This window comes from Eretmochelys imbricata, chromosome 11 (assembly GCF_965152235.1).
Source record: "Eretmochelys imbricata isolate rEreImb1 chromosome 11, rEreImb1.hap1, whole genome shotgun sequence".
Taxonomy (NCBI): Eukaryota; Metazoa; Chordata; order Testudines; family Cheloniidae; genus Eretmochelys; species Eretmochelys imbricata.
The window spans coordinates 47,914,966-47,939,726 of NC_135582.1; the positions used below are offsets into that span (position 1 = coordinate 47,914,966).

General features: G+C 39.2%; 1 protein-coding gene across 4 annotated transcripts in view; it reads right to left on the reverse strand.

Annotated features, from left to right (window-relative positions):
- NCKAP1 (NCK associated protein 1) overlaps nt 1–24,761 on the reverse strand; it is a 114,321-nt gene that overhangs the window by 18,011 nt on the left and 71,549 nt on the right. For 3 of the 4 annotated variants that reach the window (XM_077829461.1, XM_077829460.1, XM_077829462.1), the window contains exons 17-26: nt 21,217–21,349; nt 17,488–17,607; nt 14,721–14,860; nt 13,302–13,433; nt 10,103–10,321; nt 9,588–9,718; nt 9,073–9,170; nt 4,923–5,016; nt 3,118–3,200; nt 2,537–2,617 (exon numbers count right to left, since the gene is read on the reverse strand). In XM_077829461.1, coding sequence (XP_077685587.1) covers nt 2,537–2,617; nt 3,118–3,200; nt 4,923–5,016; nt 9,073–9,170; nt 9,588–9,718; nt 10,103–10,321; nt 13,302–13,433; nt 14,721–14,860; nt 17,488–17,607; nt 21,217–21,349 — 1,231 coding nt within the window. The remainder of the gene's footprint in view (nt 1–2,536; nt 2,618–3,117; nt 3,201–4,922; nt 5,017–9,072; nt 9,171–9,587; nt 9,719–10,102; nt 10,322–13,301; nt 13,434–14,720; nt 14,861–17,487; nt 17,608–21,216; nt 21,350–24,761) is intronic. The other variant, XM_077829463.1, reaches the window with a different exon arrangement.

Sequence of the window (24,761 nt, forward strand, 5' to 3'; positions counted from 1 at the left end):
ACATCAATATTCTTCTCAACCAGCCGAGGAAGCAGGTTGGGAAGGAGATGGGGATGCTCCTGATTGAGGGGGAATCCCCACAAGTTCCATAAACGCTGCTGCTATGGCTTTAGCCCCCAACTGTGCACAGACCAGGGTTCCTTGAAGTATGCACCCTGCTGGAATTGAAGCTGAAAACAGGGTGGGTAGGCACACACAGAGGTTACTGGACATGTCCAGGCTGAGACACACATAAAACGCACTTCAGAATCCAAAGAAGAATCTGATTCTTCAGACCATGCAGGTCTGCCCCCCATCAGTACCGGTGAGGTAGAGTCAGATTCTGGAGAAGAGGATACCTGTGAAATCATCTGCAGCTTTCCCTAGATGGTACCATTTTTAATCTGTATCCTAATTGTTGAATCTGACGGTCCCACAATGGTGTGGCTCTGAAGCTGTGACCGTTGGTGCTGATGCTAAGAGAATCTTGAAGTGCCAGGGAAGATAGTACCAAGAGATTCAACAACTCTCTCTCAGCCACAAACTCCTCAGCTGTAAATGGTACCAGGAAAACATTCTGATTTTATGGCACCGGAATCTGATGCGACAATGATGAACCTGGCATACCGGGAGTCAGTCTCACTGGGCCTGAACTAGGCTTTGGAGTCAACAAACTCCCATTTTGAGGCTTGCTCCACGAAGTGCCTTCTTTTTGAGTGCATCTCCGAGTACTTGGTAGAGCTCGAATCTCTTCGCCTCCAATCTTGAGGTGCCCAGTACAGAGTACTTAGATGACTTGCGGTACCCTCTTCTTGGCATTGGTGAAATTGATCCATCTCTCAATTCTGTCAAAGCTGGAGGAGCACTGTTGACTGATGCAGAAGAGCTCGATACCCAAACTGAAGAAGAAGGTTCCGATGGAAAGTACTTAAGTTTAGCTGCCCTATCCTTTTTGGATCAGGGCTTAAACCCCTTACAGATACTGCACCTGTCACTAATGTGAGCCTTCCCCAAGCACATAAGACAGCCGGGGTGCAGGATACTAACTGGCATTGGTGTACCACAAGAGTATTAGGACTCGAAGCTCAGAGAACGAGGTGTAACTCTGGTTCTCTGACATAACACTGACATTGGTGCCCAGCTGGGAGCTGGTGTCAAACAATCATTTTTCTTCTTTTAAAATAAATACTAAAATAAGTTAAACCACACAATTTACTCTATAACAAATTCTTAGTACAATATCTACGACGAGCTGAAGTCAGGACTTGCACAGGCATGAATGGCACCTCCAAAAACCATCACAGGGAACAGGAAGGACTGAGGGGGGATGGAGTGGCTTTGCCTTTTATGCCTGTGTGCAGTGCGTGAGACAGCAGAGGCTTCGTGCCACTCCAATGGTACAGCTAAGGGAAAAACTCTCACAATTGTGTGCTGGAGCACTCACACACCTACAGTGGAATGGACATGTGCAATCACTCAAAGGACAGGCATCTCTTATACCAGAGCAGTCCATATGTACTTCAAGTCTGGTATGCGGCCTCTCACAATAGCCCCTATCAGGCCCTTAAGGGGAGAATATCCCCTATAATGAGCAGTCAATTGTGCAATGTGGTAAATTTGAGGTACTCTGACCCTGCTCATGCCTTGAAGTATGAGAGTTAATTATGCCTGTTATAGAAAAATAAACAAGTATCTTTGGTCAATATTATCCAGCTCCTTTTTATATCTAGCTATAGTACCGGACTTATCCCCTTGTCCAATAAATTAGCATAAAAAGCAGGGATTTATCAGTTTTCACTATACCCTACATAAGCTCATACTTCAATTAACTTTCTGTCTAACTCTTCCCTTTTCAGGGCTAAATAATCCTCATTTTTGCACTTCTCTCGTACACATAATCCCATAAGTTCAAGCCATTTTTTAGCCCTTCTCTGGGGCTTTTCAATTACAGCTACATTTTTAAAGTGAGGAAACCAAGCTAAATGTAGTTCTCCAAATGATGCCATATCATTCGCCAAATAGCACAATAGGCTTTGTACTTTTTTATCCTTTTAAATAGATCAAACATCCTCCTTGCTTTGACATTCCCCCAGTTTGTGGCAGCAATCTTCAAACTGTTGACAACTTCACAGCTTCCTGTCAACTCTAAATTCAGACTATTTTACTAATGTATTTATTCATTTGCCCTTTGGCTTCTATCCCCTAATGTGTTTAAACCAAAAGAAGTTTCCGCCTTTTACTAGCCAAAAGAACTTCGTGTCATCAACAAGTTGCATCAACAAATCATTACTAAAACAGGAATGGTCCTTTTTCTGCTGCTTAACCAATTTAAATCCTCAATGAAACTTTGCTTTTTAACCCTTTGTTATATACTTCCATAAAGTCTTATATGTGACCCTTATTATCAAAAACTTGGAACACTAAGAGGTTACATAAACACAAGAGCATAAATTCACAGTATATTCTTTGTTTCTGGATTTTTCACATCAAGTGTTAATGATTTTGCCCAATATTTTTAGTAAGCCATAAAAATGACTTTCTCAACCAAAAACATTACCTTCATGTCAGTCTCCCTTGGAATGTGATCCTTAAAGTCTTCAATTGAACTTACAAGGAAAGGAATGTGGTAGGATAAGACCTAAGAGACAAACAAATATGCAACTAGAAAATTCTTTCAATAAAAATAATCTTAAGACACTAACTTATTATGGATTTACTTTACTTTGTCATGAGTTATTTTATGCGTATCAGATAGTTTATTAATCTATGAGAGAGTTGGAGGCATAATATATTCAAAATTGAGCCTAGCATATACCAAGCGGACAAGCGCTTTTAGACCTTATTAAAGTTGAAAAACACATGCTGACACACTGTCAAAACTATCGTACAGATTCTAACAGCAGCAGCAAAATGGTTTTGAACAGTACCCAATGAATTCTCTGAAAATGCCTATTTCATCTTGCAGAACTGGGAATCTTGGGTTCAGTATGTTTCTGCACATACGCATTTTACCCACAAGGCAATTTATTTTAAGTTTAGTTTTATTTTTAAAAACACAAGACACCTGAATGCTGAGACACTTAAATATAATATTCATTCATCTTAACGTCATGCAGAATAAATTTAGTTATTTCTTACATCTCTAAGTGCTTCCTGTGCCAATGACCGAAAAGACAAGATTACGCCAATAATGGTCATCCTCTTCAGAACACTGTCAACAGCTGAATTAGAAGAAAAATAGTGAACTAGAACAGCATTTCCCAAACTTGGAGTTCTAACCCAAAATGGAGGTCACAAGGCTATTGCAAGGGGATTGTGAGGTCAGCTATTTCCTTGCTTTCAGAGCTGGGCAGCTGGAGAGCGGTGGCTGTTGGCCGGGCACTCAGCTCTGAAGGCTGCGCAAAAGTAAGGGTGGCAAAACCCTACCACGTGACCCTGACTTCTGCACTGCTGCTGGTAGTGACACTGCCTTCAGAGCTGGGTGGCTGGCGAGTTGAGGCTGCTGGCTGGGTACCTAGCTCTGAAGGCAGAGCTACCACCAGCAGCAGCACAGAAGTGAGGGTGGCATAGTATAGTTGCTTAGCTCTGTAGGGATCCGCACTGATGCCGTGAAAGCTATGTCCAGTACCAAAAAGGAAAGGGGATCATCACATTCTGAAATATTTTCAAAGGGCGGCCCAGCAAAAAAATATTTAAGAACCCCCTGAACTAGAATATATCCCAAGATTTACAAAACAAGCCTTTTCAAACATTTTACCCCAAATTAATATCAGTAGGAAAATATAGAAACAACTGGAAAGTAGGTGACATTCTAACAAAGGCATAAATCACAAGAACTAAAATATACCTGACAATTGTTTTTCGTATGTAGCTGATATTTGTATCTGGCAATAAATGTATAAACTCCTATTGACTACTTCAAAAGAATGAGCTTGTTTACACACAGATGTCAATGTCTGGATGTAAACACTCTTCTCTGCATAGTGCCCTAAACACCCCTGTTTTTCTAAAGGAGTGCTGTGGAGAAAGTGAATAAGGAAAAGTTATTTACTTGTTCCCATAATATAAGAACTAGGGGCCACCAAATGAAATTAATGGGTAGCAGGTTTAAAACAAATAAAAGGAAGTTCTTCACTCAGCGCACAATCAACCTGTGGAACTCCTTGCCTGAGGAGATTGTGAAGGCTAAGACTATAACAGGATTTAAAAGAGAACTGGATAAATTCCTGGAGGTTAAGTCCATTAATGGCTATTAGCCAGCATGGGTAGGGAAAGTTGTCCCTAGCCTCTGTTTGTTAAAGGGTGGAGATGGATGGCAGGAGAGAGATCACTTGATCATTACCTGTTAGGTTCGCTCCCTCTGGGGCACCGGGTATTGGCCACTGTCAGTAGACAGGATGCTGGGCTGGATGGACCTTTGGTCTGACCCAGTATGGCCATTCTTATGTTCTTAAGGATGCAGCAATATACCATGATGGAATCCTATTTGAAACAGGTGCATCCACAAAACTCTTTTCAAGTTCTACTCTGTATGCATGTACTTCTACATGCCTGTACTCTGAAGAATTATATTTATGGCTATTAGATGTGACACTTGGATGACAAGATCTGTTTCATCCCAATGCATGACAGGTCCCCATCCTTGACAGAAAGGAATCATATTTTTGCACCCCCCGACACCCCAGCTTTTCATGGTCATATCCAAGTGTTTATGCACTAATTTACACAGAAATCTCATTTTGTTTACACATGAACAAGCCAGATAATTTTTAAAATTTAATCAGTTCACATACATTATGAGGAAACTCTAGTGAATGAAATGTACATTTTAACGTTCATGTACATTAAAATCAGAGAGGATATTTTTCACAATGTTGTTTTATTTATGCAGACAAGTGCAGGGACAAAAAAGAAAAAGGAAAAGAATATTGCTAGTTACCCACATGATAATCTTTTAAAGAGTGCTGCCATCTGGTCTGGTTTGTCAAAGCTGGTCCTCATTTGTGTTAGTACTTCAACATTCTCCACCACAAGTTTCTAAAGAGAAGCAAGACCTCAGGTCAGCTGTTCGTTAAAAAGATAGGTGCATGCTTTATGACATTTCAATCTGGCAAGCAGGAAATCAAGCTCATGAAATCCAGATGTTCCCACTATCTGTCTTCTGAAGGAACTACAGGGTTATTCTGGTAAATCCTGATTGTACACCAAAGAGAGCTCAGAATGACCAAGAGAGCAAGAAAAACTGCTGACAGGAATATTTCAGAAGAATGTGCACTTTCACAACGTGAGTTTAATGATCTTAGAGTAAAACCTCCTTAACTGGAAAGAAATGTTTCTCACAAATTTTGACTGCTTCACATTTTAGTATAAAACAAGAGAGTTTATTTTTTTAAAATAATCTGGTCCTCATAAATTATTCAAACGTTAAGTAACAGTGCAGCTTTCCTAAGATTATTTTCTTTGACTCCGATCACAAAACAGAGTATTAAAGAAAAAGGAATATGAAATTGTTTATTTAAATCCATGCAATTTAGTCTCAAGCAGTAAGTCAACTTTAAAAGAAAGCCAGAATTCTTCTGCATGTCAAACACATTTTGGCTAAAACAATACGTAAAGGAAGTGTTTTTCTTTGATCCTTAAATAAACACATATGAGCTAGAGATCTCTGTAGCAAGTAAGTGTAATAATTATTCTCCAAATATATAAATTATAAGGGAGCTGAAGGACTATGAAGCTGCATAACCATAGCTACAAATCTGAACCTGTTGGATCCAACAAGGCATTTTTGGTACCACCTGGTAAGACACTTATGCTACCTCAAGTCCTCTACCACAAGCAAGAAGTGGTTATTTTATTCTTATAAAAAGGGAAGCTACAATAAATGAATGATAATCCATTCGGATGTTTATCTTTAGAGACAGAATATTGTCTTACACGTTAATTGAGCTTCTTACGGAGAGGCCAACCTCCATGTAGCTCTGCACACTGCTAAGTGGAGGAAAGATTATGCCTACTTCTCCCTAGACACCACACTCTAACTTTTTAAGAGTCCATTTGGTGCTTTATGCTCCTGAAAATATGGCCAAAGCTGGAACATACATAAAGAAAATGGGAGAAGAAAACAGGAACACAGAAGAAGGGGACACTCTGGATTAGAAGATAATAAGCAGTCTCAGAATAGCGAACATGGAAAACAAGTGTCCTCTTGGTGCAAACTTCTGCCAATACAGATCAGCTACTGAGTAGCAGTAAGCCACAGCCTAAAACATGAGGGGGAAAATGATACCTCATTAACAGGAGTACAAAGAACTATAAAAACTTTTGACTTTTCATCTGTACTCTAAAGAGAAGATGAACTCCATGATTCTACAACCAAAGCAGGCTCATGAAGAGATTGCAAGTTGTATCCAAGCACATTTGGGGAAGGGAGATGTAAGGCTCAAGTAGTGACTTTTCCCAAACATCTTACAAGAGGCCTTATAAGTCTTCAAATGATGTAGTAAACAGGGTGAAACATTAATTGGTAAGCATGGAAATTCAACAACAGATTAAAATAATAATGTGAACACTGAAACAATGAGACACAAATACCATAGTATTACTATATGCAACTTGCCAAAATTGTTACCCATCCCAAACTACCTGGCAATGTTGTTCCACTGCGGACTTCAACTAGCACCAACAACTGGGTACTACAAACCTAAAGGTGTTTGTGAAGGCCATGCCCCCATGCCCTCAGGCCTGCCTAGGGACTCTGGGCTCCCCTCCTCCATACTGGAGGCAGGAAAAATAACAGAAGGGAACCTGCCTCAGTGTCTCGCAGCTTGTATACTCCTTAACCATGCAATACTGTGCCCAGGACCAATGTTCAAATAGCCAATGGGTTACAGGGACCTCAAATGGATCCCTTATAATCTACCAACTGCATTGTAACTGCCGAAGTTGCGACAATGGGAAGGTAAACACCGAAACCACCCTGGAAGTCTTCCAGATGGAAGGTGAAAACCCATACAGGTCCTTTTCCAATTCTGCCATCTGGGTAAAATCCCATAATTGGTCATCAGCCTACCTCTAGGCATCATAAAAGATCTAGTATACCAGTTCAAGGATGGGAAGGGTAAGTCTGAAACGGAGCCTCAAATGGCTACTCAGCTAGGCAACAAGCAGTAGCCACTTCAGTTCCTCAGATAGGAACTAATATGTTGCCAACTTCACTAACCATTAGTAACAGCAATGGCTCCAATGCCCTGAACCAGCATGAGATACCCTATCCTTCTCCCCAAGCCATGCATCATGAAGAGGTGAAAAGGAGAGAAGTACCCCACACACATGCCAAAGAACAGTCTGAATCAGTGGCATCCCAGCACTCCAGGTGACACCCCCAGGGGGGTTCAACCAGTCACACACACAGTTTAGGGAAATGGGAAAGCTTGCAATATCTCTGCCTAACTTCATATTTTCAAGGGTATCATACATCGTAGCAATTCAATGTCACTGAAATTCACAATCATGAAGGAAAATGCATATGAGAGAGGAGAGAGAATGAATGAGAATATATATAGATGTGCACACACTTTAGAAGGGTTATGGTATTCTGAAAGGTTTTTTTCAAGGACAAATGTAATTGGAAATTAAAAATTCTCAAAGAGTTTAAGCTGTTTGTTTTTAAAAACAGTAAGTCAGCATCCATCATCAGGCAATATGTTCCAAATAAATGCAAACCCATCACTAAAGTGGGAAAAAAAACCTGAGTGGGACTCAATATGGTTACTAACTTGCTACTAAGTCCATACATTACAATATTAGAGGGTTTAACAACATGAATAGCACAGATTTTATAGCCCACAGTCTATTTGCATAAACCAGCTACTGTCTGGCAAAAATAACAGAATAATCTTATTAGATATTTTTAAATGTTCACCTAACAAGAGTTAGTATAAATATGTATTAAATGTACCTTTCCACTATCAGTGTTAATTTTTGTGAATTTGATTGCATACGTAAGAAACTCCTTGAATACTCACTTATAGTGTTAATTTCCATTCAACTTTTGCAGAGCACCACACTAGATTTATTGCCTTTGCTTCAGCAGCAGATGCACCCTCCCCTTTTAATAGGTATACTCCTCTCTCTCCTCTTTGCCTTGCTGTGGGGTGGGAGCACTGACCACCTGCAGCAGCACCTCTGCCCTGGCACCACAATACTAACACTAGTTGTGGAAGGGAGGGCCGGAGAACAAAGCCCACCATGCATTCACTCCTGCAGTACTGGCTCCTGTCCCAAAGGGTTGTGCCTGGCTCCTGCTCTAGGCATAACAACAAGGCGCAAAGGGTTGCAATGCTGTTCAGGTTTGGCCTGGCAGCCTGTGTGCCAGATCACAATGCCAGGAGCGTGGAGCCAGGCCCAGACCCATGGGACAGGTGCTACCACTGCAAGGGTTTCTGTGGATGTAATTACTCCCATGAATCCTGACTAAAGCTGCCCTGGCTTGTATAGTAAAATGGTAACAAGAGGTCTTATTTTTTTAAAATAGAATCTTTCAAGTTGTACTTGAGAACACTGTACTACTGGGTCTTAACATTCAGTTGGAAAACACCGTAATAATGCAGTCCCAAAGCACTCAAACTATGCAAATCTCTGAGGACAAATTGCATTTGAGCAGGTATTTCATCGACTTGAACAAAACTCAGCATCTATTTTAAAGGAAAACCATTCAAACTGGAAAGGATAATTCTGTCAAAAAATTAAAGACCTAAAAATAGCAAAGCAGAAAATAAAGCCTACTTGAAATTAAGTGCAATCAAAGTGAGCAAGATATGCTAATGTAGTAGCAAATTCATAATGTTAATTGAAAGGAAAAGGCTCTTAGAAATGTGGTGTTTTGGAGTAGTCCAACCACTGAGAGAATATGATACAGAGACATGCTCAAGTGTACTATGTGTTCACAGATGATGGATACGAATGAGAAAAAAATACCCATCTGTTTTCAGTTTTAGTGCGGTATGGTAATACTCAGTGAATAACATGCAAAGCACAGCTCTTGGGCACTATAAATAAAATGTGCCTAGGGAAAAAAAATCAAAATATCATTACCTTAAGTTCAGCAACCTGTGAGGAAATGTGCCACATAAGACTTTCACTTAAGAACTTCATGCCATATGGTCCTAGTAGTTCTGAGAGGGCCCTCATTTCTAAGGAAGAAAAAACAATTGTCTTTATGTTGACATTTATTTTGTCATGATTTAACAACCATAATGCATGTCGCAATACCATTCTATCAGAGCAATCTCAAAACTGGATACAGGGTAAAGCTTAAGTTATAACAACACTGGGGTAGTAAGTTCACTTACTACATTTACTTACAACAAATCAAGTTTGTCAAATCACATAGCCAGTAACTGTTTCAGCAAGAACAAGAAAAAATTTGGTACTTTTCCCCCTGGGTAGCTAGGAGAGAAAACATGAGAAAGGCAAAATTCTTCTGTATAATAGAATATTTCTCTAAAAACAGTACTGGCATTCCACAATCTCTCTAAAAATCTTAGTCTCCAGCACATGAAAAACAGCCCTCACAAGCAACATCTAGAACCATGTCATAAAATGTTTACCTGATATGTCGGAGTATTCTTCAGCATTAAACGTCAACTCATTTTCTGTGGGCAAGTTCACAAATGCCTTCATTGCTGGGAAATATGCTATATGTCCATTGCTGACTTGCCTTAGTAAGGTTTCCAAATACCTTAACAGAAAAAAAAAGTCACGTAAAATTATTAGTTCAATGAGAATGATACCATGCTACACATAATATTTACAAAGTTTCATTGTTCTGCAAGGGTGAAATTCATCCTTGTGCAGAAGTCCTATTTCAATGGCTTAACTGTGCCTAGACCTTGTCCTGCCTTCTGCAACCAGAAGAATTTCACCTTCAGTGAGTTTTTAGACTGTCTTTTAAACAGCTATTGGGAGAAACAGTAAATCTGTCTTGTTTGAAACTTGCAAATTTGCAAGTGTTCATGCTATACATAATCCCAATTTCCTAATGCAGGCTATTCAGTTTAATTAGATTTTAAGTGTATTTAAACGTAAAAAAAAGAGCGCACAATAGATGTTAATACATTCTTACCAATTTGTGTACAGACTGGTAATAGTTGGCTCCCCATGACTATCCAAATGCTGGGTTTGCTGAAGAAGAACATTGTTAAATACTCTTGTTATGTCAATCTGCACATAATTTTCTATTGATTGGAGTACTGTCATGTAGGCTCTTACACTCGTCAACAGCTCTGAAGGTTTTGCAATCTCTTGTGTTGCTTGATTATACATAGTCATTCCAACAATTGACCTTTTAAAGAGAAAAGTACTTTGTACTTTAATGAAATTAAGCAATAGTTAATTCTTCCTGCCTGTATAAAGGATTGGGATTCAAACTTTTAGCTGAATATCTCAATGAGATCTAAAACATGATAGCAGCACTTTTCAAAAAGAGAAATCAGCAGGAATACTGTACTCGTAATACATGTTCTCAGATACAATTGCATGGGAATTCTTAACACAAACACTTAGTGAACACTATGAAGACACCCAGGGAAGTATGGTCTATCATCAAGTGAATGACCCATGAACTAGAAGATTTAAACCACAAGGAATTTGGTAAAGAAAACACTTTAAAAGGCTCCCAAAATACATCTGCACGAGAGAAACTAGCTGTAATTATCTACCACATAAACACATACTTGGGCTTAAAAGGAAGCACCAGCCAGTTAATCTATAACCATTCTCAGGAGCACCATTTAGGACAAATTCTTTGTACAAAGGTGCTGTTATAGTTTATGTCCATTTCTATATATTTTTAAAGGGTTTAAAATAAAATTTATCATTAAAATAAGCACAAAAGGAAATTTAAGTTACAATAAAATTCAAAGTAAAAGAATTAACTCATGCTGGGGCCTCAGATCAGCTTTTGATCTAATTTACATGCACTGCAAAACAAAGACAACCTAGCATATTAAGAATGGACAATTTAATTTCCTGAATCAAAACATAATGTATTATGTTAGAAATGGAGTCCTAGTAAAGTGCAGTATTGTTTTCAAGACTAGAACATATAATTAGTCTGTCAAATCTAATTTTAATGGTCTCATTTAATGGATCTTCTACTACTTCTCTTGGAAAACTATTACCACAGCTCACTGTTAGGAAGTTTTTCCTGATATTCATTTTTTAAAACGGATTAAAAGATACCACTTCTACATAAGGAAGTGTTAGCCTACTGGGCTCCCTTCAACTGTGTTAGCATTCACTATTTTAGTTCTCAGGACTTCTCAATGGATTCTGCATAAGCATTTCTTGGTTATAGGATTTTAGCCACAAAAGTGATTTTTATGTCCTACTAAATTGTCTGAAAAAACACACAACACTTAAATAGTGCCTTCTGTCCGTAGATCTCAGAACGCTTTATATAAGGAAACGATTCTGTCTCAGATTCCATGACTTTCCGGGACCTCTGTGACTTCTTCTGGGGCAGGTCTGCAGCAGCTATCATCCCAGGGCTGCCAGAAGAGCAGCCGCCAGGGGGTGGGGGGAAGGCAGCACACCAGAACTGCTGACTGTAAATTCACGGGCTTTTGTGAATTTTTGTTTATTGCCTTCAACCTGACCCTGATTTTTACTGAAAATACCCATGACAGAAATGTAACCTTAATCATTATCCCTAATTTACAGACAGGGAAACTGCGGTAAAACTTGATTTGCCCAAATTTACACATTAAGTCAACAATACTAGTCATGAACCATATATCAGACTGATTCACAGTCCCATGCTGAACCCTCTAGAGGGCAGCTGTCTGCTTAGACCCTGATCCTTCTCCACTCCCACTGACTTTAATAGGCATAAAATGTGCTCAGTACCTCAAAGGATTAGGCTTTTATATAGTAAATAGAGTCAGAGAGCTTGAAAAGTAATTCAGTATTTTGGTAGTCATTGTAGACTTAAAGATTATAATTACTCACTCAAGTTTGTGTTCATACTTATACACGTTATGAAGGCAAGACAAGAAGAGCTGGGCATGAAATGACTATTTTAGCAGAATTGAAGTTTATTTAAAACCAAATGCAATTTTTTTGTTTTGAAGCAAGTGACATTTATTGTTGAAATGTTTTACTATATATTTTTAACAAGTTTGCCTCTGATGCAATCTTTCTTATTTCAGGAAGTTTTACATTACAAAATAAAGCTGGCATAGCAATATAAGCAATAGTTCAATCACAAAAAGAAATATACAAGCTTAAAGTAGTAAAAACTAACATGTTTATATAGGATAGGAAATCAACCTTGGAATAAAGAAACTGCAGGCCTCTGGAAGAAATACCACTTAACATCAAAAATAGAAAAAAATGAAGACTCTGCAGTCCCATTTCTAGCTTGGGGCTGCCCTGAGTACCCCCTCAAAACCATCAGTCAGCATTTTTGTGGACTTACTACCCACCCACAGGCAAAAAATAAAATTAGAGAGAGCACTGTGATTTAGGGTCTTAAACCCAGGACTTCATGAAAAGTCAACAATTTTTACCCTTTATGTCACCAGCACTTCCCAGTGTATCAAAAGAATGTTCTAGACAAAAGTGTCCTCAAACCATGTCCTGATCAATAGAGACCCCCTAAAACCTTATGTGAAATACAGAAGATATAGTTAGAATCTCTACCAAAGCTTACCACCAGCCTGATTAACAGGGATGGCTCTTACAATGAGAAATTCTCACAAGAGGTTGAAATTTTCCTTTTACTGCACCCACTTACTACAGGGAAAAGCCAAGCCAAGAACCCACCTAGTTGCGCATCAAGCAACCATTACACCAGCACACAGCACTTATTTTAAAAAGGAAATGCAAGAAAGTTTCCTTTTAGGCTCCTTGCCAGGTCCTGAGTTCATATTTTTAAGTCCCCCCTCCAAACAAACACCAGAAACAAGGTTCAGCACTGCAGGGATGTGCCAGTGTGAAGAGAATCTCTGTACTATTAGGATTTGTAGTCATGGACTCCTATGAAGAATATGGAACTAAGAACTCAGAATCTGGGAGGTAAGTGGAGGAAATTTATTTTCAAATATTTTGTTTTAAATATAATTTAAATTTCAAAAATGTTGTATGCCTACATATGTATTCCAATTGATTTGGAATCTTGGTTCTCAGAATTTGCTATTTTAAAGCTTTGCAGTTCTTTGTTAAAAGCAGTCTTGTGAAATAGATACAATATTTTTTGTTCTAACATTAAAAATAATTCATTTTCCTTGGAGAAGTAAAAATTTAATTTGGCTGTCACTTACTTGGTAAAACGGATTTCCAGGTGAGATGTTAAGTACTCCCTTGGGGTAAATGTATGTTCCCAGACAACCATGTTTGGTACGTAATTGATTGAGAAGCAGAGCTCAGAGAGTGCAGTGTGCAGTTTGTCCAGGCTTAAAAAAAAATTGACAAATTACATAAGAAATTACAAAAGTTTTTCAAAAAAACACAAGCATACATTATTATTGGGGAGTGTTGCTGACAATTTTTCTGTAAGTAAGATCAACTAGTTCTGCCCTTTAAAAACAAGTTACCAGTGTGCACTAATCATATGAGGAGGCTTTTCACACCTAGTTAATTTAAAATCAGATTTTGGGAGAAAACTGGCTAATGCAGGATGCTACGGTTGTGTGTTGCTCTATACTGTGCAGAAGAGAAAGACTGTTGCACAGTTCACCAAAATGAAAAATTTCTTTAGGAGGTTTCTTAACTTACGTTTTGTAACCCAACAATCACTTCAAGAGACTATATGTCGTAACCACTGAAAGTTATTAAAAAATTCTTAAGATTAAAACTAACTAATTAGACAAATTCTAAGTAAGCCTTCTCCCTCAACCCCTCCACTCATTTAAGGTCAGGCTTGACAAAGCCCTGGCTGGGATGATTTAATTGGGGATGGGTCCTGCTTTTGAGCAGGGGGTTGGACTAGATGACCTCCTGAGGTCCCTTCCAACCCTGATATTCTATGATGCTATGCCAGCCACCTGATGCCCCATTGTTGACTGTGGCAGCAAGCTTTCCTTCACAAAGTGCACACACATACTCAGGACTTCCAACTGTAATGGTAAGCACTATTACTTACTTTCCATCGTTTCCCCTCATCCTGGTATTTTTGTCCCCTTTACCATATGCACTCCTCTTTTGCTGTGTTCCTATCTCATTGCTTTTCTAATAGTTTTCAACCCCTCATGGCAGCTGCTATTCAGAGAAGTTTACCTGATAAGTCGGGGGTTCAAAGGATGGAAGGAGACCAACACGCTTGGTAAGTGTCTCAAGCTCACTTTATTTAGCTCTTCAGGAAATCAGATGGTAGTTTGGTGGCAATGTGCAACTGACACTGCTCTCCTGCCCCACAGACTAGCCAAAATTCTGAGTGGGGCAGAACTACCAGGTGGGATTGTGCTGCCCAGAAGAGAGAATGCTGAAGGGGCAGATTAAAGGATGTGTAAGCCCCACCTTCTCCACACAGCCAATGGGGGGCGGGGGGAAGACGACAGACAGACAGACACAGACTCCCTTCCCTTTATTTACATGGCTGTAAATTTACTCAAAAAAATGAAAATTGTATTACTAGTCCTAAAATTAACCATGTAAATCAACACAAAGAAAATATCAATGTTTACACAAAACGATTGGGGAGAATGCAGGAGGAGAAAGTAATGGCATGAGAACGTGCTTACTTGGTCACCACCAATCTGTTTTTCCTCATGCTTTCTACTCCCGGTTTCTCCCTCTCTGGTTCCCCTTTCTTTCCGGTCTGTTTTTTTGACTTTTTGTTCACTGCTTGACTGATTGTTTTGGCACAATGCTTTGGCAGCAGCTAAAAGAGGATGAAAAAAAATCTTAGACACTATTAGATTAAAAATAAAGCTATGGTTCAGGTGGAGTTTTCAATCACAAAGAAATGCACACTTTACATATTGTTTAGTTGAGTATACAATTCCAGCTTAGGAAAGTTCTCCACCCCATCCTCATTCACTTTCAAGATATGCCCAAAAGGAAAAACTGATTAGGAATACAGCTATGAAAATGATCTCAGAGTGATTAAACACTTAGAGAAATAAACAGAAGAGGATAAATGCCATAGAGTAATTTGATATATATGAAAAAAAAATCTGTGTGTATTTATATAAAGAGATGGGAAAATAACTTGTTTTGGTTAGCTAGCATTTCTGAAAAAAATTTTAAAAAAAATCAAGGGTCAAGCAAAATGAAAATTAAAAAAATAATTGAATCAGAAAGTCAACAAAAAATTCATTTCTGGTGAAGAAAATATTTTGTTTGACCTGGGCTAGATTCACAAAACAGCCAAAGGAGGAAGTGGTGATGATGGTGCCACCTCCCTTATAATGTACAGCCCAGTGCTTAGGGCACCCACCAGGGTGTGGGAGATACCACATTAATTCACCCCTTCTGCCTGATGTAGAGAAGGGCTCTGAAGTTGGGTCTCCCACCTCTCAGGAGAGTGAGTTTAAGTCCCAGAAAAAGTATGTTTTGGCTATCAAATTCATGAATAGTTTTGGGTTGACCTAAGCGGTGCTTTTCAGTGAATAAATTATTATTAGTCAAAAAAATTTCACCCAGCTCTATTTGTATATAGATGTGCACACAACCGCAAGTTCCTTGATGGGCTCTGTGGATTTCCCAGATGTATCATGAACTATTAACCAATGCTAAATAAACAGCAGCTAGTGTACACACTAAAAAATAAAGTAAATTTTCAAGACACTTAGCACAGGGCTGTGGAAAATTTTAGGTTGCAACCAACCTGTAACATAGCATAATCTTATTCCTAGTAGATTTCAATCTGTTTTTTCTCATGCTTTCTACTCCCGGTTTCTCCCTCTCTGGTTCCCCTTTCTTTCAGGTCTGTTTTTTTGACTAAAGATTAGATATTTGCTTTTCATGTTATTTATTTCCCCATCACCACCAAAACCCTCTTCACCAAAGCGCTGGCCTTACCTTTTCCACATTAGGCACCTCTTCCTAATCAAATCTTTGACCAAATAATCTCTTCTCTCTTCCTATACTTCCTAAATATAGTCCATCAAAATTACTTGCCAAATTCAGATCCTCCCAATCTTAGAGCACCTTCCTTCCCCAATCAACAAAGCAACAGCCCGACAACCCTTCCATATCTAAACCTGTCCCTGATCTTGACACCCCTAAGTCTATATTATACAGAATTTGCAATACTGGTCTCAAGTTTGGTGAATTACTCAAAACTTAAACTGCTATCCATGTAAAGATGTGTTGTCAGTCAAGTTTTTGGAAATAAAGGTGTGACATGGTTTGAGTGTCAATTATGCCATTACTTCCTGTTCTTAATGGTGATTTTTAAAAATTCCCTTCCTTCTCATTACTCATTGCCTCCCAAACCTCCACCATCGATCCCCACCTTTGGAAAGCCTCTCTGCAACTTTTACTATTAACACTTTCTCTCCACCACCACAATGAACAAAGACCACACAACAGCCTTTTAAGCAACACCAATCCTATTGTGGCAGCATAAGTCCTCTTTTTGCATAAATCACAGTTTATAAATAGAGCCCTACCAAATTTGTGGCCGTGAAAAACGTGTCCCAGTCTGTGAAATCTGGTCTTTTGCATACTTTTATCCTATTCTATAAAGACTTCCTGGGGAGAGACCAGCATTTCTCAAACGGGGGGTCCAGACCCAAAAGAGGGTCGCACGGTTATTAGAAGGGGGTTGTGGTATTGCCACCCTTACTTCTGCACTGCCTTCAGAGCTGGGTGGCCGGAGAGCGGTGGCTGCTGGCCAGGCGCCCAGCTCTGAAGGCAGCACCTTGCCAGCAACAGCGCAGAAGTAAGGGTGGCAATACCCTGCGATGACACCCTTGCTTCTGCATTGCTACCTGCAGAGCTGGGCAGCCGGACAGTGCCAGCTGCTGGTCAAGGGCCCGTCTCTGAAAGCAGAGGTGCAGAAGCAAGGGTAACAATACCATCCTTACTTCTGTGCTGCTGCTGGCGATATCGCTGCCCTCAGAGCTAGGCTCCCGGCCAGCAGCTGCTGCTCTCTGGATGCCCAGCTCTGAAGGCAGTGCCGCTGCCACCAGCGGTGCAGAAATAAGCGTGGCAATACCGTGACACCCCCCCCCCGGCCCGAATAACCCTGCAACACCCCACCACGACCACCCCTCTTTTGGGGCAGGACCCCTACAGTTACAACCCTGGGAAATTTCAGATATTATTTGAAATCATGAAATTTACACTTTTTAAAATCCTATGGCTGCGAAACTGACAAAAATGGACCATGCATTTGGTAGGGTTTAATTCAATACTTAAGCATAATCACAGCTGAAAAATAATGATGGATAGTATTTATTTTAAATCCAACATTTACAGTGTATGTGGAACTGAACTACAAGCTTCTCAGAACTGCCTCAAATGAATAAAACCTATTTATAACACAAAATTAATTCTCACCTGGTCACTCAGCGTACACTGTTCTGTGCAAATATCTGTGATAAGATTTCGAGCCTGCTTAGCCATTTCATCCAAGAACATGTTACACAAGGAAAGACTGCGATCTCCAATATGATGTCGCTATCAAAAAAAAAAAGAAAATAGAAAAAAAAATTGTTTTCCAAATTTCTGCCAATCCTATAATATACCTGCAACAGATCTATGTACTGCAAATAGAGGAGTTAGGACTAAATTCCTGGTCTTTTAGCTCCAAAAATAAAACTTCCATCACTTGAGCTAAGGGAGATATTCCCTAGCTGCTGCAATAGTAACACAACCCTTATCTTCTCCTCGACCGGCTAGCCACTAGAGGGCAGTGACTCCCCAGTACGTACTACACATGAACGTACGTGCACATACTACCAGTATATTACATACGGCTGCACTACTGAAAAGTTATTTTGAGTGTGGTTAATAAAGGAGACTGGTCAAAGAAAGATTCTCCGTATCTTCTTTCCCTCGTCCACCACAAAAAAACCCACAAAGTTAAAGAAAGTGTTTTTAAGCAGCTAATTTAAATTTTAGCACCTCCTTAACCAAAAGGTTGGCTATTACAAGTCAAAAAACAAAAATCCCCAAAAAACATTTTCAAAGGGCATGGAAAAACATGAAAAAACTGAGTAACTTCCTGGAATTGTCAACTCTTCTTTTCCATTGGGTTACCTTTTGTTCATATCCAACAGCAAAGAGGTTTTTGATTTTATTTATTTATTTTATTTTAAGCATTTTGAGTACTGTGCAAATCACTAGAATAATCACTGACTGGTGGGAAACAACCCATGTCTGGTCGCTAGAGCTGAAAAATAAACCAGGAGTAGCTGACAAAATATACTGGAAGAAAACAGAATGTGACAAGCTTTATTCTGATACTTCCTCTGGTAAACAGATTATTCTCTCTGAATTATCAATGCTATTGAAGCCAGGAGAGAAGACACCCAATTAAAATGCTCTGTGACTATTTATTTAAAATATAGCCATAGTTTAAAGTGGGCTAGGTCACACATGTTTACAGACAAACATCCGCAATAACATACTGCTGAAGTAGGTCAACTGATGGCTAGGGAACATTATAAAATGTATTTAAACAAACTGTCTAATGCCCGATATTTGTTAAAAACAAATGAAATTCCAGCATGGGCAATGACGGATCCAACACGTATCTGAGATATCACATGTTCAGAGCTTAAAGTTACTGTCAACATTTAGGCATGTAGAAACGCATGTAAGCCACTGACATTTCTTCAGTTACATACACCATTCCTCAATAGTTGCTGAAAACTGTCAAAGCCAGTGAGTGAGTCAAGGGCTACCAACATTGCCAATGCCAGTGGACCCGCACTACTTACAATGGGTATTTTTTGTCAAAATTCCCTAAGTGCAGAGTAAACTTTAATTTAAACGCTCCTGCCCCTTCTTCATACATCAAAGCAGCACATATGCCCCCTTCTCTCACTACTTTTTGCAGATCACCTTTAAGTGATTAGCCTCAAAAGCACTGCAGTCTAGTGGATTAGTCAAGGATATGCACATCAGAGGTCCTTAGTCCTTATAGTTCTGGCACAGATTAGCTGGGTATGCTTGGGAAAGTCACTCTGTTTCCCTCATCTGTAATATGTGGATAATGATATTAATCTCCTTTTAGTGGTGTTCAGAGGCCTAACTAAATATCTGTAAAAAGTTAACAATGCCAGCCAGAAAAGATACGAGTAGAACTCAAGTGTTCTGGGTTCCCAGACCTGTGCTTGTTACGTTAGGTCATGGGGCCTGTTGGGATGTTGGGGAAGTAGGGAGTGAACAACCACCACCACAGCATTTGTTAGGCCTAGCGAACTTCTGAAGTCCACACAAGTTTGGAGTACAGTGAAGTACTGCATAGTGGCTTCAACATTTGAAACAGAACGATAGACCTACTGTGCTTGTACATCCCAAACACACATTTTAAACCACAGATCAAACAAAATCTTACTGCATATCTAAAGAAACTTACAATATTCACAACTTTGAAGCTAGTGAACCAATTCACACCTCTCCCTAGGCTTCAGAGCCCAAGCCACAACAGCTACACAACTATTCTTAGCACTGCAGCGAAACTCCAAGTCTGTAGACCCAGGGTCTCAGCCTCACTGCCATGGGATCCTGCTTGCTGTGCAGGCGTACGCTTAGTTCACTTAAGCCACCGAAAAGATTCGCCATGCAGCTCTGCTGTACGCAGCTTGTTGGGATTTAGCATATTTGGTTTTTGCTCACCACAGCTCTAGTATTATGCCTCAATGAAAACCCTTCTTTCACTAGTCATGTTTACTCTGTAACACTTACAGTACCATTATACAGTACAATATAGATTAATTTTTCAAATTGGTAATTGTGACCAAATTATACAATTAATGCACTAAATTCAAGCTGTGTGTTTGCTGTAGTGACTTTTTCTGGCTATTGCTAAATTTACAGTAACTACTATAGAGTAGACAGCAACTGAATCTCTTTACTGTTCCTATAAATTGTTCTGAAAGACACTTCTTTGTCTTGAATGGAAATTTTCCTGGAAACTTTTTTGTGGTTCTCCAATGTAAATAAAGTTTGCAGCTGTTTAAAGCTGAGTGGAAAGAGGAAAGAGTGGTATAGATATAGTGGGAGAAGGAGTTTAACGTTTAAATAAGGGAAATCCAAACCATGCATATTTCAATAAATCTCTTTTATTCATTTAAGTGTTTTCAGATTAGTTCTGAGCTGTACTAAGGAATACTTCTACTGGCACCAAACAAGGAGGGACAGATTCATCCCTGGTGTAATTCCAAAGTCAATGAAATTTTACGAAGTGTATTGAAAGATATATTTCATTATAGCATGAAAATGTAAAGAATTCCGTGAGAATAATCCTTGCTTTTCTTTATCATTCTATCCAAAGGTAGGTCACAGCGTAATGAATGCTTACATAATACTATAGTTCACAGTCAGTGCCCTACAAATATTGTTCAGATAAATTGTTATAATTTATAACATAAGGCACAGAGATATCAGCTGCTTGTTTCCTTTTTCATTATATGGATACAAGTTTTTAAATGTTTACAAACTATTTATAAGACCAGTCTTTACATTTTAAATGGACATATGGTAGCAATTAGCATCCATAACCAGATACTAATGATATACAATGCAGGAACCAAACAGATTAACCTACTCACTTCAGTTCATTCCCCTTGCCACAAACCAAAATATTTTTAGATGAATACTTAATTTTCAATATTTTATTTTGCCAAAACTTAAGTTATTTAAGAGAACTTTACAGAAGCTGATAGGACAATGGACTAGTAGGGAAGAGACCTCGGTATTACTCTACACTCCACCATTAACCCACTGAGTAACCCAAGGAAAGTCATTTAACCCCTGCACCTTAGTTTCCTTTTCTTTGAAATGGTAATAATAATGCTCATATACCGTGGTAATGAAGGGCTAACATAACTGCTAATTATTAATAAACCAACATGTGATCAACATCAACAATATTTTGCTTTATTCCCACTCAGGCTGAATTTCTGTAAACTAACGTAATGGTATTACGGACGCATCATTTCAGTGATGCATCAGTACGGTGTGCTTTTTAAGTGCTAATTAGCTGAAAATTTTTTAAACAAGGCAGTACAGATAATTAATTTCACACAAGAACATCTACATGAAGTATTTTGAAATTACCTCTTCTGGACACAGCTCATGGGTGCAGCTCATAAAGTGGGTGCAAAGCAGCGGGAATGCAATTGAATACCTCGACTGAGAGGGCAGCTCCAAACACTGCTGAAACATCTTCTCAAAAGCACGACTATAAAAACTGTTCAGAAACGGAAGTTAAAATTTAGTATTAATGTAATCTGATGGCTACCTTTTGGCAAACAAATATTGTAAACACTGCCAGAGGCTGTAATGCCGTCTTCATGTACTCAGATTAGCTCTAATGATTACGGTTGGATTTCTAACAAAACATAGTTCATCTGACAGGTAAGAGCGAAAGTGTACGTGCACACATTTAGACACCAGAAATGTCACTGCAAGGCTTTACAGCTACGTATTCAGTCTGTATTTCTCAGCTATGAAATACCGTATGATTTTTAATGCGCCAAACAGCTTTTTTTTGTGTTTTTAGATGTACAACCCTATATTTGGCAATACTGAAACACATATTGCTTGCTTATGCCCAGTTTACCAAGCAATCTAGCTCACTCTATCAGTGACCTCTTTTCTTCATTTACCATTCCCCAATGTGTCATCTGAAAACTTTATCTGTAGTGATTTTATGTTTTCTTCCAGGCCATAGATAAAAATATTAAATAGCGCTGGGACCAAGAAGTGATTCCTGAGATACCCCTGTTCAATGATTCCCTTTTTTAATTACATTTTGAGATCAGCTAGCCAGTTTTTAATCCAATTAAATGTGCCATGTTGATTTTGTGATCAACCATAGTACCCTCTTACATGATATCCATCAAAATTACTATAATTTTCCCCACTGTCCGCAGAATCGACTAAAAACTATTTTAGTTCCACCAGAGAGATTCTTTAGTTTTTATTGTCCCATTAATGTAGGCATGTTCCATCAAATAAAATGTCCTTGTTAACAAAGTGATTCAGAAGTGCATAATATCAACTTAATTTGGTCCTCAAGGCATTAAACTAACAAAAGGGAATGGTGAAAAGAGAGTTTAGCACAAAATTGCTAGATGTCAAGAACAAAATTAAGCAAGGCACATGAAAAGAAGAACTTCTATACACTAATGCTAGGAGTTTTGGTAATAAACTAGAGGAATTGTTCACCTATGAGCATAAAGTCAATCTAATTAACATTACTGAACACTAGCAGAAAGATTTGCAAGACAGAATGTTAAAAATCAATTGTTATAACCTATTTAGGAAGGACTGAGCGGGCAAAAGAGGAGGGGAATAGCATTGTCAGAAATGGCATTACCTGTTTCTGAGTCGCCGACAACTCAGAAGCAAAAGATCTTGAATACTTATGGATCAATGCACTAATAGATAAAGCACAAGATCGGGTAATAGTTGGTGTCTGCTACAGACTACGAAATCACAGAGAACAGGATGACTGGCTCCTTAAAGTTATAGATGATAATTTTAGAACTCAAAAAGTGTTGCATCCAACATGGGAGGATTCCATAGTCATGTCTACACTGCAAGTGAAAGGTGAAATCTGGCTAGCCCTGGCGATACCAGCGGTGTAGACATGGTGGCATGGGCTTCAGCTCAGGCTAGCAACCAGACAAGCCCTCAAGAGATTCTGGATACCTACTCTGGTTGCTAGCCCATGTTCCAACATGACACTGGACCTATCCTGCTACTGTTCCCAATGCTATCTAGATTAAAGTGTTAACACAACACAAAATAACAGAACAGCCAATATGGGTTTGGATTAAGAATTAAATGTATTTAGACATACATACACACACACACATATATGTGTGCGTGCCCCCCAATCAACACGGGTTTATGGAAAACAAATCTTGTCAAAACCGGATTTTTTTTTATGAGATTACAAATTTGGTTGATAAAAGGTAAAAGGGTTGATGTAATTTACTTAGACTTCTGCAAGGTATTTGACTTGATATAACATTTAGAACATCAACAGATGAACACCAAATCAACAGGACAAGTTAAATAGATTAAAGCCTGGCTAACTGATCGGTCTCAAAATGTAATTTTAAATGGCAAATGTTTCAAGTGGGGTTCCTAGGGATCAGTTCTTGGCCTGATGCCATTTAACATTTTTATCTATGATCTAGATCAGTGGTCTCCCAACTGGGGCGCGCGAGATGATCCCAAGGGGTGCGCGGCAGTAGCGCGGCCAGACGGCACTCCGACGTTTTTTCCTTCGGCAGCAGCTCTGCACGTCCACGGCTGGCGTTCCCCTCCGGCGGCCCGCCTGCAGTAAGTCTTCCGTTCTTCTTCCTCCTGCGGCAGGTCTTCCGATCTTCTTCCGTTGGCGGTGCACCTGCGGCAGGTCACCCTGAGGGTGCGCAAGCCAAAAAGTTTGGAGACCGCTGATCTAGATAGCAATCATAACTGAAAGTTTGCAGATGACAAAGGCTGGGGGACTGGTAAAAAATGAAGATGATTCTTCACAGATACGGAGAGCTCTGGCTCACTTGGTAAGCTGGGGATAAACAAGCAATATGACCTTAATATGGCCAAATGTAAGGTCATGTATCTAGGAAAAAAGAATGCAGGACGTATCTACAGGATGGAGGACGCTATCCTGGGAAACGACTCTGAAAAAGACTTGGGCATCATGGTGGATAATCAGCTGAACAAGAGCTCCCAGTGCAATCCTATGGCCTGAAGGACTACTGTGTACTATGACCCTCAGATGTATAAACAGGGTAATACTGAGTTGGACAAAAGAGGTGATATTATCTCTGTATTTGGCACTGGTGCAACTTCTAATACAATATTAAATCCAGTTCCAATGTCCACAATTTAAGAAGTATGTTGAAAAACTGGAGAGGATTCAGAGAAGAGCCATGAGAATGATTAAAGGATTGAAAAACATGTCTGATAGCGATACATTCAGGGTCTGTCTACACTGCAAGTTAAGGGGCAACAACAGTAGCGTACATATGGCAGCATGGACTAGCTTCCCAAGTACAAGCCTGCTGGGGAGCCTGAGATTACATACGCTGGTTGCTAACCTGTACTGCTACACCTACACTACTACTGTTACCGATGCTAGTTAGATTTAAGCTAAGACAACTATGCCTACTCATGTTACAATCACACCTCCACTTGCAGTGAAGACATACTCTCAAGGAGCTCACTCTATTTAGTTTATCAAAGATAATATTAAAGGATGACTTGATCAAAGTCTATAACCACTTAAATAGGGAACAGAAATTTGATTACAGGGTTTTTCAATCTAGCAGACAAAGGTACAAGATCCAATGGCTGAAAGTTGAAGCTGGACAAATTCAAACTAGAAATAAGACACATTTTTAATAGTGAAGGTAGTTAACCAATGGAACAACTTACCACTGGTTGTATTGGATTCTCCATTGCTGGATATTTTAAAATCTGGAGTAGACTCTCTCAAACGTGCTCTAGTTCAAGCACAACTACTGGTCTTGAAACAGAGATTAATTCACAGAAGTTCTATGGCCTGTGTCATGCAGGTCAGACTAGAAAATGACTTATGGTTCTTCTAGCCCTAAAATCTATAAAGCATTTCTAATGTAACTTTT